Raw genomic sequence first — 12,249 nt, forward strand, 5'->3', positions numbered from 1 at the left:
CGGAAAAGCATGATAAACAACCTTTGTATCTCTTTTACAGTTAGAAGAAAGAAGTAATAACAAGGAAATAGAAGCAATAAAAGACAATTTCAAATAGAAGTCGAATAAATATTACCCACATTAAATATACTACTAGGTAAATAACTGGATATACAAAATTAGAAGAAATAGAGAACCAGAATAGAATATAACACTAGAAGAAGTAGAGGAACTTAATGGAGCAGACTAAATAGCACTAGAAGTTATCAAACAATGAAAATATAATTTATGTGAAACAAATAATCGAAAACAAATAATGTTTTAATAAGGAAAATCCTGATGTAAAGTAGCTTTTGAGGTAATAGCTACAAAAAGAAATATTAACAGTACTACAGAAAATTAAAATATTTATAGCTTTATATAGGCATAAATAAGATAGTGAGGTGTAGAATACAAACTGCAGAAGAATTTATAATAGAGAAGAAAAGATATTATTTTAAATTCATAAATTTACTATCACAATTATGTTTTCTAAGATAGTAGTTCGTAAGACACATCAATTTTTATTTTGTGAAGCAATAGGAGTCATTAACATAGGTTTTAAACCCAATTTAGCTTTCATTTAAACTATTTATTACTCTAAAATTTGCAGGAAACAAAGACTTAACCGTGGATCAATCCCAAGATAATACAAAGGAATAAATGTAATTTATAAAAATACTTCATGAATGTACGTCACGTTTGCTACAAAATATTGATTTGTTTCATTAGTAGATAAATTTCCAAAGGTAATAAAGAACTAAACTGCCTGTCTGTGAAGCATAGTTCTGTAGAAAACGCAAATTATGAAGCTTTGAATAGCTAGAAACAATCAATGTAAATGAATACTAGGTATTTTTAACACTAAACAGAAGTTAGATAAAGACTTTGAAATACAACAACATATGAGATTATCATATTTTATTATTCAACAAAAATATATGCGAATATGATAACCTTGTCGTCTGTGTTAAATATAAAACCATTCAAATTTCGGAAATTATCTTCCAAATAATATTAGATTAGGTTAGTCTGAATAGTTCAACGGAAATATTTTCGGTTAGGATAAGAAAAACGAAATATAACACACATAACACCAAAAAAGTATTTTGAATACAAAGTTGAATAAAAAACGACTCTCTTAATTTGGAGAACTTTTCTAACCAGCTGTAAAGACCTTGGGTAAATTAATGACATCACCAACAATTTTAATCAATGTTATTCTCAAGTGCCTGACTTGTATTGTTAATTTAACAATGTATCTATTTTATAGAAAACTATTTTTCCTATTCAAACGACATCGATGTTTAATGACAAAAAGTTTATTTTAAATCATGAGTAACTGAATGCGTTTACTTCTTCGATGTGCTCTGGTAGATATTGCGGGAATAATAAATAATACAAAAATTGTATACTATTATTTCAATAACAATGGTTATATTCAAAATGTCTCAAGTATTTTAGGAATATAGATAAGCTTGGTAGTGTACATTGTATATTTTCATTTACAAATATCCATATAATATCAGTTCACTTACATTTGATAAGTAGCAGATTTTCTGATCAGAAAACTTATTCACAACACCGCAAGCTCTTACCTGAAACAACAGAAAAAAAATATTAAAAACAAAAAAAATGTAGCATAATAATTTTAAATTTGTGAAAAGCTATCGGCCTTGTTGTCTAACCAACTAAAAATGGAATTGGTAACCTGGGTAACTGATACATGAAAATATTTACGGTAGAGTAATGATTAATATGGATGTGTCACTATTATTGTTACTAGTAATGGTTCCAACATGAGTAATGACTGGTAAAATAACCGTATACACTAAAAAATCTAGTTTCCTCTTTTTCATGCTAATGGAGTAACTTCATTTATTGCAGTACGCAACAATCGCTCCTCAGTGACAAATAAAACTCTGTACCTGGGTATGATTGAGTAACTCTTAAGGAAATAATTAACTTTAAAGACTCTATAGCAAACCCAATAACACAACTAGTTAATATGGCATTAACTACGAGTGTTTTCCCAGTAGAGCTTGAAGTAAGTGAAGTCTGTCCTATTTATAAAACTGATGGCATAGAGTTAATAAGTACGTAACACCTTAAATTCTGTTGGCTTCATAAAACCTCTGTGAGGTTTTTTGTTGGTAATGTCAGTGTCATTTTTAGATCTGCACCTAATGATTACAAAACAACTTACGTACCAGCATCAGTTTCTTCTTAAGCTTTTGTAACTTACTTGTCATTATGGATGCCTCCTGTGGTAAGAAATCTCTTGATTAAATGCCAATTAATACTTTTGTCCATTCAGTATTCGTATACCAAAGCAATAACCATATGTAATATAATAATTTAATTACCTTTATAGGTTTTCAAAAATTTCCAATTACTGTTTTCTAAACTAAAATATGTTAGAAATTTGTCTTTAACCAAGCAGAGCTGGATTCTAAAAAAATGGAATTTGAATCGAGAATTTTCACTCTTATATACACTCCTCAAATTAGTTCAAAGTGACTACCTTTCACACACATAACAATCTTTATTGTTTCAAATACAATTTCCGGTATAGCCGGTCCTGGAAAGTAATTACATCACCAAGTTTCAGGAAGTGATGGGTACATCGTCCTAATATTTTATCTAGTCCATCCCGCAACCTTCCAGATTACTATCGCTCAATTTCGTATTACTTTTTATTCGTTTTAATTACTTTTAATGAGTCTATTATTCCAAATGGATAACTATACTACGAGGCAGCCTTCTTCACTAAATCATGTGTGCATGGTGGGCTTGTAGAGTTTACTACAGAGGGCACACAATTATTATCATATAGTTTACAGTGGCGGGCTCAAAATTATATTATTTGTTGTCTATGTCTAAATCTGTTGAAATCCGTTTGTACAATATTATTACATTCTATCAATTTCGATTACCTGGTTTCGTTTCCCAATTTCACAAGATTCAGTATATAGTTTTCTTGTCGTCATATTTTATGCCTATCAATTTAACGTATCATATAAAAAATTCTATTCTCTACTTTCCGTTGACTTCGTATTCAAACTTTATTTGAGCTCACATTTCAGTCTGTCATAATTCATCTTATTCATTGCCTTTTTTGTTATTTCTGCGAGAAATAATTCCCGACCACATATATTTTTATTTATTGAAAAAAATTTGAACTACACAACAAAAGTGAAAATCATCAAAATTTTAATTGAAAATTATCGAAGAAAAAATACGAAAACAAGAGTTAAGTCTACTTCATATTTGTCTTTTGGGTCACCAGAAAAAATAGCATAGACTTAGAAATCACAAACTAATACGGTAGTTGAACAGTGAAGCTTATTGGAAAACTTTCTTTATGTTAAGGTCACACACGTTTTCACATACCTCTCTGTCGGCATTTACCTAAGCAGCTTATACAACCCTAAATTAAAGCAACCGTCCAGAACAACATTTTCAAGCTGGGTAGCTAATTTATTTAGTGTTCTCCCTACCTACAGTACCGTTTTGAATTTGAAGGACGCCCCTGTCACTCAACTAAAAGTCTCAATTAATAATAATAGTCTAGAGAGAAGACCCTTCTATGGCGGACTCAAGGGGGCGGACTGGACAACCGTTCAGAATTCGTATTGTTTGAACCGTTACAATAGGGAGTCCAAACGACGGCCATTATTGCAAGGATGGCACGGTACAGTGGTTAGAAAAGGGTGAAATTATCAACTGCTTATCTTAATATATATAAATCTCGTGTCACAATGTTTGTCCTCAATGGACTCCTAAACCACTTAACCGATTATAATAAAATTTGCACACCATGTGCAGTTCGATCCAACTTGAGAGATAGGATAGTTTAAATCTCAAATTATAGTCGCAATTTTAATTTATTGCTAATTATTCGTCTGTTATTATTTGACAGTCAAAATTATCTGTTAAAATTAATAATGTCAAATGCCACCGAAAAAATCTAACCTCAACAACGCGTGCACCAGAGAGGCACGACGCAAACGTGTTGTTGAGGTTAGATTTTTTCGGTGGCATTTGACATTATTATTTGACAGTCAAAATTATCTGTTAAAATTAATAATGTCAAATGCCACCGAAAAAATCTAAACTGAATAACGCGTGCACCAGAGAGGCACGACGCAAACGTGTTGAAAGAGCTCAGCAATTACCAGAACAAATCGAAACAAGAAATGCAGCTCAAAGAATCAGGACTGCAGAAAGTCGTGCACAAGAATCTCAAGAACAGCGTGACGAACGTCTGCGACAGAATATTACGAGAACAAGAGCGGCACGAGAACGAAACATAGCTACAGTACGAGTACTAGATCGACAAAGGCAACGGATCAGCCGCTCATTAACACGTGCATCATTCGTTCGGCTTGCCTTTGAATATGCACCAGATATTAACTACTCAGCGCATTCAAAAATTGCTATCGGTGGAATGGATAAAGTATGTCAATATTGTCAGGCATTGAAATTTCGGAATGAAGCAGCCGGCATGTGCTGCGCATCAGGAAAAGTTGTGCTGTCACCTCTACCCGCTCCGCCGGAGCCTTTATTATCCCTTCTTACTGGCAATTCAGATGATTCCAAATTATTTTTGCGTAAGATACGCAAATTTAATTCTTGCTTCCAAATGACGTCATTTGGGGCAACTAAAATTTGCGATCGTGCATCCGATGGACGTAATTTTGAAACTTCATTCAAAATTCAAGGCCAGGTGTACCATAAAATCGGATCACTGATGCCAATGCCTGATAACAATCCGAAATTTCTTCAAATTTATTTTATGGGCGATTGTGAAGAGCGCGTGACGACTCGGTGCCTGTATAATTTTATTGAACAAGCAGAGGAAAGAGCAATTGTGATATTATTGGAAAATTTTTTAGAAGATCACAATCAACTAATTCAATTGATCAAAAGAGTTTCGCCACGACTGCAAAATGACAATTATCAAATCGTCATTAAAGCCGACAAAGTACCATTAGGTGAACATGCTGGTAGATTCAACGCTCCAACTGTTGATGAGGTTGCTGTTATCATGGTTGGTGATCCAGTTGACGAAAGATCTATAAAAATTACACGGCGAGACAACACTGTCAGTACGATTTCGGATCTACACCGTTCATATGATGCACTACAATATCCATTAATATTTTGGCAAGGACAAGATGAATATCACCTCAATATCAAACAGTATGATCCAAATACCGGTAAATTTGACAATTATCTATTTATTTTCTTACTGTATGTATAGATTTTAATTTCGTATTGCATTTTATTTTTTATTTTTTTAGGTGATTACAGAAATAAAAAAGTTAGCTCAATGAACTACTACGCACACCGAATAATGGTTAGACAACATCAAGACAATTATATCCTTCGATATCGTCAGCTGTTCCATCAATACATTGTTGATATGTATGCTAAGGTCGAAAGCGAACGCTTGCGATTCCTTCGATTCAACCAGGCGAAACTACGATCGGAAGAATATATTCACTTACGAGATGCTGTTGCTGGAAACATCGATGGAAATTTAAATCCCAATGACATCGGTAATGCTTTCATTTTACCTTCAAGCTACATCGGCAGCCCACGGAACATGCAGGAATACATACAAGATGCGATGACTTACGTACGTCATTACGGCCGACCGGATTTATTTATTACATTCACATGTAATCCGAATTGGGAAGAGATACAAACTTTACTATTGCCAGGACAACAAGCCATTCATCGTCATGATTTAACTGCACGGGTGTTTAAACAAAAATTGAAATCCTTAATTGATTTTATTGTTAAATATTCAATTTTTGGTATCACACGTTGTTGGCTGTATACGATAGAGTGGCAAAAGCGAGGTTTGCCTCATGCCCACATTTTGGTTTGGCTTAAAGATAGAATCCGTCCTGAAGAAATCGATCAAATAATTTCAGCCGAAATTCCAGACCCATTAATTGATCAAGAATTATTTGATATTGTCACCAAACACATGATCCATGGGCCATGCGGTGCTTTCAACATGACGTCACCGTGCATGGAAAATGGAAAATGTAAAAAAAACTTCCCAAAGCCGCATACGAATGACACGATCACGGATATTGATGGTTATCCAATGTATCGCCGCAGAAGTACTGAGAATGGTGGCCACACATTTACAATGCGACTGCCGAACTTTCCAAATCAAGTTGAGTTTGATAATCAGTGGGTGGTACCATACTCACCACTACTTTCAAAAACTTACAAAGCTCATATCAATGTTGAGCTTTGCAGTTCTGTTAAATCAATTAAGTATATTTGTAAATATGTAAACAAAGGCAGTGATTTGGCCATATTTGAAGTACAAAACATAAATAAAAATGACGAAATAGCACGATACCAAATGGGCAGATACATTAGCAGCAATGAAGCTATTTGGCATATTCTCAGCTTTCCCATCCACGAAAGAGATCCTGCTGTCCAACATCTGGCAATACATCTTGAAAACGGTCAACGTGTATACTTTACTGGAGAAAATGTTCTCCAAAGAGCGTTCGAAGCTCCGAAAACGACTCTAACTGAATTTTTTACATTGTGTCAAAAACCTGATGTTTTTGGCCAATTCGCGAAGACATTGGTGTATGGTGATGTTCCACGTTACTTCACATGGAACAAATCCAGTAAAAAATGGGAGCCACGGAAACAAGGAAAACCACATCCTTCCATTACAGGCATATTCAAAGCTAAGACATTGGGGAGACTTTACACGGTACATCCAAAGCAACGTGAGTGCTTCTATTTACGTTTGTTATTGGTGAATGTTCCCGGACCAACGTCTTTTGAATTTTTACGAACAATTAATGGTCGAGTATTCAATACATACCAGGATGCATGTCGTGAACTGCAATTGCTAGAAGACGATAACCATTGGGACTTAACGCTTGCTGATGCTGCGTTGACATCAACACCGAATAACATTCGTCAGTTGTTTGCAATTATTTTGACGACATGTTATCCCTCGCAAGCACAAACTTTGTGGGAAAAATATAAAAATTGTATGACAGAAGACATCTTGCACCGAATTAGACAAACAAATCAATGCCAAAACATAGATTATACACCAGAGATGTACAATGAAGCATTGGTCTTGATCGAGGATTTATGTGTTCTTATTTCAAATTTACCACTTAATCATTATGGTATGCCATCACCTAATCGTCCAGCCACCGACTTAGTCAATACCGATTTACAACGAGAAAAGCAATATGACCATGGAAGTTTAGCAACAATTATCATGAACAGTGAACCATTACTGACAGCAGAACAAAAAATTATTTATGATCGGATTATGCTGGCTGTTGCTGCTGAACAAGGCGGTTTTTTTTTCTTGGATGCACCCGGTGGAACCGGTAAGACATTTTTAATATCGTTGATTCTTGCCAAAATACGGTCGCAACAAAAAATCGCATTAGCAGTAGCATCGTCAGGCATTGCGGCTACTTTACTGGATGGTGGGCGAACAGCACATTCAACATTCAAGCTGCCATTGGACGTTCATAATAAACCAGATGCAATGTGTAACATCAAAAAGAATAGTGGAATAGCTGCAGTGTTGCGAAAGAGTTCTATAATAATTTGGGATGAGTGCACAATGGCACACAAATATTCACTTGAAGCATTAAACAGAACTATGCAAGATTTAAACAGCAATAATAGACTTTTCGGTGGTGTTATCTTACTTTTGTCTGGTGACTTCCGGCAGACCTTACCGGTTATACCTCGCTCAACTTTCGCGGATGAGATTAATGCATGTTTGAAACAATCATTCTTATGGCGAAGTGTTGAAACACTTCGATTGACCATAAATATGCGAGTACAATTGCAAAATGATCCATCAGCACAAATATTTTCCGAACAACTACTAGATATTGGGAACGGTAAAATAGAACTGCAACCAAATACGCAATGCATTAAACTACCAGACAATTTTTGCACTGTTGTTCAGGATAAAAATGAATTGATTCAGAGTATTTTCCCGGATATACAGAATAATTATTTGAATCATGAATGGCTCAGTCAACGGGCGATTTTGGCAGCCAAAAACGTTGATGTTGACGAAATTAACTTCCAGATACAACAGTTGTTACCAGGCGATCTGATGTCTTTTAAATCAATCGATACTGTTGTTGATGAAAATGAAAGTGTAAATTTTCCGATTGAATTTTTAAATTCATTAGATATACCTGGAATGCCACCACATAATCTTCGATTAAAGATTGGTTCCCCTATTATTCTCCTCCGTAATTTGAATCCGCCTCAATTATGTAACGGTACGCGTTTGGTCATCAAAAAGATCACCGGTAACATTCTTGAAGCAACCATTTTGGCTGGGAAGTTTAAAGGAAAAGTGGTTTTGCTGCCACGTATTCCGATGATACCATCAGATTCTACCATACCCTTCAAAAGGCTACAGTTTCCAATTCGTTTAGCTTTCGCCATGTCTATAAATAAATCTCAAGGTCAAACAATGTCCATTTGTGGTTTAGATTTGGAAAATCCATGTTTTTCTCATGGGCAAATATATGTTGCGTGTTCACGTGTTGGGAAACCGTCGAATCTATTTGTGTTAGCTAAAGACAGGTTAACCAAAAACATTGTGCACCGATTGGTGTTAAATTAAATTGAAATTGAAAGTATTTATAATTCAAAAAAAGAGACATTAATGTTTAAAAGTTTAAGACTGTCTGCCTTGCCTACCTCATTCATGATGTTTAAGCGTCACATGTTATTTACTGTATTATACTGTAATATACTTATTTGTTATAAAATTAAATGGAAATAATAAATCTGATAAATTTTTATTTTGTATTGATTTCTGCTTAATATCAAGTGTAAGAACATTTTAATTAATTGTGTTCAACGTACTTCCCCTTCAAATCTCAATCCAGTGAATTTGTATACCACCATCAACATTTTCGTCTTTGTTCGTAAATAATTTCATTGTACTAAAGGGTTATAGTAGTAGAAAGTCAAATAAGGAGATCACCATTTTTTTTTTCAAATACCATCTGTGTAAATAAGCATAGTGGACTCCGTGTCTGATGTTCTTTTATCGTTCCTCTTAGATTGTTTACTATAATGTAATATAACAAAAACTTCAGCCACAGCAACGCGTGGCCGGGTCAGCTAGTATATTTATATAAGTTTGTTTCATCGAAAGCTTATGTTATAACCTATAATTTAGCAGCAGTTTTAGGCACAGTTCTATCTTTAGGACTCTCCGCTTATGATTGTCAATCTTTATTAGGCCAAACAATAGATAATTTGTAATGGTATTTCATATAGAAAAATTGCATTATTATTTCTATTTATAACAATGAAAATGTCAACAATTTTTTGCAAATTAACTTAAATAGAAAACAAGCTCTATATAGTTCAAAAACCTTGATGGGAAAATGTATACTACTAACTCATATATCCTTTTCTTTCATGGATATGGAGTGGTCTTATTTGTTGTTATTGTTTTTCAAATAAATGATGGAATGATTTTAATCATCCAGTTGTGGACTAATCAATGTCTCATTTAAAACTAATAAAATTTCTATCAATACGAGGGTTGACAAGATATTAAGATAGTGTTTACCTCAAATTTTGGGCAGCTATATTTAAATGTAGCCGTATCAGTTTGAGTCAATACCTAGGGACGGCAAAAAATTGCGATGATTAATGTTTCGGTTTGACAAAAAAACACTTATCCTATATTCTAACTGAAAAATTATGCATTCGTAAGATATTCTCGCATTGGGTGCCGCGCTTGATCATTTTGGAATAACAGCGCAGGGTATATTGAGATGACTTAGGCAAAATAAGTCAAACTGTAGATCAACCCTTCAATACTCTCCTGAAATAAACAAACAGTAAAGACAAATACGGTTGCATCTTCCGGAAAACTGATGATGACCGTTTATTGGGATTGGCATTGTCTTGATCGTCTACCTTTAAAAAAGTTAACAATAAAAGGAAAGTACTACGCATCTTCGCTTGAAAGGTGACGGGAGAAATTGCAAGCAACCGACTACATTTAAACAATCCATCAGGATAAGACATCTTGTCATATTTCGGTGATCGGCATGGTTAAAATTCACGAATTGGACTTCGAATTGGTTGACCATTCACCGTATTCACCTGATCTGTTTCTCGACGACCTTAATTCTGAATGAAAAAGGCTAGAGCATAGGTGGAAAAAGCCTGTAGACTTGGAAAAAAAACTATGTACAAAAATGAGAATTATTACGGAAAAAATTTCTTGTGGGAGAGTTTAGAGAACCCTCGTATATACATTTTCCATACCCCCTTAGTCCACCACTGTTAATAGATAAGGGTCGGTCATCCACCATTGCCATTACCCACATCCTGTGAGAGTGCGAAACACCAAAAAAAGGTCGGGGATGACTAATACTGGGTGTCAACATCGATACGGCTACCATCTAAAACTCTAATGAATCTATTATGTACAGAATGAGCTTCACTACTCTTTGTCACTGGCAGCGGAATTTCTGAGAGAAAACCAATTTTAAAATACGTAAAGTATTGTTTTTGGTTTATATCTGATATTTATTATTGAACAATTGAAAAACGATTTATAAGACATACGATTATGACAACTTTTTTCACTTTGAAACTAACGATTCAAAACTAGTATCAGGTTCATTATTCAGGCAATGCATAGTAATTAGATAGATATAGTCATAAGTGGGATAAACAATTTTCATTTGTTTGCTATTTTTAGTTGTTCGGTTTGGATTTTGATAGGAAAGGTCATTGTAAGCAGGAAAGAAGGATTCTTGGTAAACCAAGTACCTAGAGTCATATGAAATATTTTGGTCACAAAAAGAAAAATATTTATTCAACTGAACAGTAGACAATTTTCAACTTTGACAACATTAGGATTGTTCTGACGGTATCTCATCAACATCCCCGAACAGCTCATCTACAGTTCTCGTCCATTCACCGTACAATCAGCAAAAAGCAACCGATTACTATCTTACTGTTAATTTATTCTTCTGTTGCTTCTACAAGCATTACTCACAGCCACCAAAATAGGGTCCGGGGCATGCCTAATATTCTCTTGCCGGACGGGATCTGCTCCGATATGTATTTGTTGAGGCGTTCGTTCTGGCCATCTAAACATTCAAATATACCTAAGTTGTTCAGCTTCTATTTCATTGATTCTACTTGGCTTGTTATGCATGCTTTATTATGGTTAATCTTTTCGAATTCGATATTGAATATTCGATATCTTTCTCAGTATTTTTCGCTGTGAACGTTCAAATAGGATATTATGTTATCTACCTATATGTTATGGTTTCAACAGTGCCTTTGAATTTAATTAATCAAAATATTGATATTCTTCTAGACAATGGAAACTTTTCCACAGAAGAAGTGAACATGCTACAGCTACTATAAACAAATCAGTATAGCCGTTTTTTAACATCCCACTATTAATTGTGAAATTTTACATAAAACCTGAAAAAATCGCAGTTCAAACCTATATTTTATATAAAATACTGTAAGGTAGTAAATATTTATCGCATGTTTTAAGATGTTTCAGATAATCAAAAAGTTCTGAAGAAAAATATAGAAAAAATAGGTAATTTTATAGGATTTTACGATCAAGTATTCGTACATTGCTGAAACTGGTAGAATTGATGAAATAACCATAAGAAAAGACATGGGTTCTTTATCAAGACAATATTCCAGTATGCCAGTTTATTACGCATTATTTGTTAAAAGGTTTCTAGCAAGTTCGAACGATTCGATTTGTTTCCTAAGGTAAAATCTATATTAAAATTCGGTACGTTGAAGTTATGAAAGAGAAAGCTGTATATGTCCTGAATTAACTGTTCTTTTCGCATGGAGCGTTGTAGATAGTGAAGGTGGTAAGTGGTAAATAAAAAAGGTTAATTTAAGAATAGAATATTATAGTTTCGTAATCCACATCTGAAATAGTCAGTTTTTTAATCATTCAAGTCTTCTTTTCGATTTTTTCTCGTCTTTCCAGTTTACTTTATGTATTATTATTTTTTACCAAAATATCATACATGTTATCTCCCAATGTTTGAACAAAAATGAAGTAAGTGAATCAATCAGTAATTATATTGTTTCCATCGATCTAAAATAAAGAATCAATATATTGAAAACTTATAAAAATACCATCTGGCAAAATATTTTGAAGATTCCAGT

At 34.0% G+C, this 12,249-nt stretch overlaps 2 protein-coding genes across 3 annotated transcripts in view; one reads left to right on the forward strand and one right to left on the reverse strand.

Moving 5' to 3' along the window:
- The window catches only part of LOC130896290 (homeotic protein antennapedia-like), a 414,695-nt gene that overhangs the window by 104,606 nt on the left and 297,840 nt on the right, over positions 1 to 12,249 (reverse strand). The window lies entirely within an intron of this gene.
- LOC130896540 (uncharacterized) overlaps positions 4,115 to 12,249 on the forward strand; it is a 127,455-nt gene continuing 119,320 nt past the window's right edge. Inside the window, exons 1-5 of the mRNA XM_057804723.1 lie at positions 4,115 to 4,631; positions 4,743 to 5,240; positions 5,325 to 8,580; positions 10,796 to 10,853; positions 11,669 to 11,838. Of these exons, the coding sequence (XP_057660706.1) occupies positions 4,115 to 4,631; positions 4,743 to 5,240; positions 5,325 to 8,580; positions 10,796 to 10,853; positions 11,669 to 11,838 (4,499 nt within the window). The remainder of the gene's footprint in view (positions 4,632 to 4,742; positions 5,241 to 5,324; positions 8,581 to 10,795; positions 10,854 to 11,668; positions 11,839 to 12,249) is intronic.

Source organism: Diorhabda carinulata, chromosome 7, assembly GCF_026250575.1.
Source record: "Diorhabda carinulata isolate Delta chromosome 7, icDioCari1.1, whole genome shotgun sequence".
NCBI classification, from domain to species: domain Eukaryota; kingdom Metazoa; phylum Arthropoda; class Insecta; order Coleoptera; family Chrysomelidae; genus Diorhabda; species Diorhabda carinulata.